Source organism: Limulus polyphemus, unplaced genomic scaffold (assembly GCF_000517525.1).
Source record: "Limulus polyphemus unplaced genomic scaffold, Limulus_polyphemus-2.1.2 Scaffold2512, whole genome shotgun sequence".
Classification (NCBI taxonomy): domain Eukaryota; kingdom Metazoa; phylum Arthropoda; class Merostomata; order Xiphosura; family Limulidae; genus Limulus; species Limulus polyphemus.
This window is the reverse complement of record NW_013668122.1, coordinates 66,628-70,835: the sequence shown is the minus strand read 5'-3', so window position 1 is coordinate 70,835 and position 4,208 is coordinate 66,628. Positions and strand designations below refer to the sequence as shown.

The following is a 4,208-nucleotide window of genomic DNA, read 5'->3' as shown; positions in this document are numbered from 1 at the left end:
GTCTTCTCCATTGGAAGGCCTATATGACATAGTGCATGACTTTCCGGGTAAAATGTGGTCGGCGAGGTAAGCCCAAAGTGGTGCATGCCAACAGGCTTTGGCATTATCACGGTCCAGGACATTTCAGTTGGGACGAATTGGACAACAGAACAAATGACGCTGCTGAAGACGTGCCACCTGAAGAAGCCACCGTCGAAGAAGAAACTCTACTCAGTTTTGAGAAAGGAAACGGTGAAGCTCTTGATGAAATTACTACCACTGATGTGACTGTTACCAATGATAGGACATTTCCTGATGAAGCAGATGAACCTCACATGAAGCAGAAGTCAACAAGACGGAGACCAGTACGGAAGAAGATACGTCCCGTAAAATTAAGAGACTTTGTTGAATTGTAATTTTGTGTTTGTAATTCTGTACATTTTAATTAAGTTATTGTTATTGGTTTATCATATGTGGTTATTGTTCGGGACGAACAATATTAAGAAGGGGGCAGTGTTGCGTCAGCGAGTCACGTGACCACCGTGACGCCACGTTTCTAGAACTATCCTGTAATTTGGCGAATGCTCTAGTAATTACTGGATAGAGGGTAGACCGGTATATATAAAAGAGGGGAATGTAATGTGTGGATAGATAGTGAGTAATTGATCTGCGGTCGGAGTATTATTGACGTTCGTTGCTATAGCGTTTGTTTAGCGCGATTGTTGAGTGTATCGGTTAAGTTATATTCGGAAAGAGTAAACCAGTTTTATTAAGTAAAGGCTTGTGTCGCTTAAGTTTCGTCGGCACGAAGTTACGGAAAATCAATTAAAAAACGGAGACGTAACATATACAATTGGCTATCTGTGCTCTGGCCACCACAGGTATCGAAACCCGGTTTCTAGTGTTGTAAGCCCACAAGCATACCGCCCGTATGCATGAAGCTTGTCCTTAATGTATATATTAAGCTAACAGTGCAAGAATAGGATATCTATAATAAAACTGTTGTAATAAAAAGTAAAAATAAAAATAATAAAATTAGATGTATCAAACATTATAACAAGTATTGTTATTTCAATAACAATAAAGAAATGATAGAGTAGTAAAAGTTAATTACGTTATTACTCAAGTCTTCTTATAATGGAAAAGTTTCTAGAAATTAAATTCGAAAGTTTTCTTTCACCTTAGATCACATTATATCGGGAGTAATTAACATCATGAGATTTGAACGTTTTCTGATAATCAATGATTGGTATAAAATTAGTTTTAAAAGTTTGTGATAGATTCATAGAGGACAATTAGTATTAAAATCAAAATGGCTGCTGCCATTAGATTGTTGGGAGGTGTAATGCGTGCTAAAAACTTTATTGAAAGACCTTTAACTCGACATTTAAGACTACGTGGGAAACCCCCTGGTATCGCTAGAACATTAGAACAAAGACTTGCTGGTAATTATATATATTAGCAAGTTTATACAAGTCCAAAAATATTAATCTTAAGACTTATTTCCATAGTATTATCGTAAGCGTCAGTTCTAATTTTATTTATTTCTTAGGGCTAACAAGGGACAGTAGGGCCCATTTTCTATTACTACCCTACTCTAAAGTACTTATACTTTTTTTTACAAGTAGTATAATATACTATTACTTAATCTTACGAAACAACAAGAGACTACTTGCTTCAACTTTAAGGTTAACCTACAACTTTGTGAGATACACAAAATTACAAGTTTTTTTTCCACGTTTATACTAAACACCTAATACTGTAATAGTAATAGGAAATCATAGCACCGATAACGAAATTATACTTCTTAAATTAAAAGAAATAGAAAACATAGTTTATGGAGTTTCTCATACTTTTTCGTATAATAGAATAAAAAGTGAAAAAAGAAAAGGAAATTAATTTTATTAAGCTACAAGAAAGAAGTTTTGGCCTTTTTTTTTTTTTCTATTTTAATATGTAAAAAAAAAAGGATAAATGCATCATAAATACGTTTTATGCTTTCTTTAACAGTGTAATAATTTTATTCTCTTTCTCTTAAATTTTAAGTACATTATTACATGCATCATGTTACTTTTGCCAATTTTTTGTAGCTGTTATCAATTTCTTGCATATTTCAAAAGGTAAGCAACTACTTTAAACAAAATATGTCTATTTAAACCTTTTATACTCAATTGAGATTCTTTGGAATTTCTGTGAAAAAAAAAAAAAAAATTCACTGTGTAATTGTTGTATGCGTACATTACCATTATCAATTGGCCAGCTTAGATATAGAAATTTATAGAGATAGCTTTCACACCACATCAGACATGCAAGAGATAAATTTCATCATTTTAAAAGATAAGTTAACATACATGACTGGTCACTTACCATAATAAGAATAGGATGTGGAAATGGTGATATCTAGGCCTGAAATATTTAATTTTAACATACAGTTATTTTAAAATGTACTTTTTGTTGCAAAAACATACCTGAAATCTCCATAGAAATCCAAAATATTAAATCATACCTATTGTGCTTAAAATATTTGAATATTTTGTTGAATATTGGTGGATAAGTATAGTACAATGGGGAGTTGATAAAAGTTTACATGGTGAAAGATAGGGTAGAAACTTAAAGCTCTGCACTACTTATAGGATTACTTAAAGGCTGTCCCTTTATACCTGCACCTAACTAGAGGAGTAAGTCTGAAACTTGCATTTCTTGTACAGTTACTCTTATTTTTGAGGGGGGGGGTGAATTAGAATTCAGAAAATTGTAGACCAATTTGTCTTATATTTGAAGTGGTAAAAATGCTGCAGAATGATAATAAAAGTTTTGCAGTATCATCTAGTAAAACATAATAACAAAAAAAAATCAGTGTGGGTTCATTTAAGGGAAATCTTATATTACTAATCTGTTAACTGTATTAAGGATGTTACTTGTTGCATGGATAATTGAAATACAGTAACATAATATAATGTTTAGGGACAACAAGGGATGTATTGGTCCATTTGAGCTATCTACTGTGTCCACTGAGGAGAATTGAACCCCTGAATTTAGCATTGTAAATCCGAAGACTTACTATCATTAGACCTTTATGCCATATTGCGGCTCTTGAAATGTTTTGGTCTCAGACAAAGACAAAAAAATGGTTCTTTTTCTTTGAAGGTCTGCCAACCCCTGATCTAGGCTGTCCCATCTTATAAACTAAATTAAAACTATTAAATAATATAAAAACAACAACCTCAAAGACAGCCCTTATCATTCATATAGTTATCAAGCTTTCTTATAAACTCACTTAAATTTACTGCCTCCACAACATCTGAAGGCAACCCATTACAAAGGCCAACCACCCTGTCAGAAAAATAAAACTATCTTAGCTGAAGAGGACTCCTACCCTGCCAAAATTTATATTTGTGTCCTCTAGTCCTACTATCTCATTAATTATGAAAAAAAGATGATGCATCAACACTGTCAATTCTTTTACCAATCTTAAACACCCCAATCAAATCCCTTCTAACTCCTTTTTTTTTTTCAAGAGAAAGCAATTTCAGAGGTCTTAACCTTTCCTCGTATGACAACCCCTCCATCTCAGGCACCTCTGAACACTTTCTAACAATTCAGTGTCCTTCCTAAGGTAAGGAAGCCAAAATTGAACACAATACACCAAATGTGGCCTAACCAGTGACCTATTCAAGGAAATTATAACTCTTGGTATTCAATGTTTCTGTAGATGCAACCTAAAATCCTATTTGTCCTACCCCTAGCAACACACACTGCTTGAATGGCTAAAAAGACTGACCAACCAATACATCAAGATCCCTTTCTTTTGTATCACTGTTAAGGTTATTCCCATTCACATTATACATATAATTTAAATTATTATAACCCACATGCATTACCTTGCACTTATTGTAATTAAAACCTTCTGTCATTTATTTGTCCAACTCCCTGAATGATCTAAATCCTTTTGAAATCAGCAAAATCCTCCTCATAGCCTGCAACAGCCAAGACCTTAATATCATTAGCAAATTTAAATAACTTATTAACCATTCTTTCATCTGTGTCATTGATGTAAATCAAAAAGTACCCCTGGTGTGACATTAATCCAGTTTGACTGAACTCCATGTATAACAACCTTCTGCTTTCTTCCATACAGTCACTCTTCTGTCCAATTAGCTAACTTATCCCCCACACATAGAGATATTTTTTTACAAACCTTTTATGTGGCACCTTGTCAAATGCTTTCT

At 33.5% G+C, this 4,208-nt stretch overlaps 1 protein-coding gene across 1 annotated transcript in view; it reads left to right on the top strand.

Annotated features, from left to right (window-relative positions):
* Positions 1-1,252: 1,252 nt before the first annotated feature.
* LOC106467164 (39S ribosomal protein L38, mitochondrial-like) overlaps positions 1,253-4,208 on the top strand; it is a 29,681-nt gene continuing 26,725 nt past the window's right edge. The window contains exon 1 of the mRNA XM_013927485.2: positions 1,253-1,424. Coding sequence (XP_013782939.1) covers positions 1,292-1,424 — 133 coding nt within the window. The 5' untranslated portion in view covers positions 1,253-1,291. The remainder of the gene's footprint in view (positions 1,425-4,208) is intronic.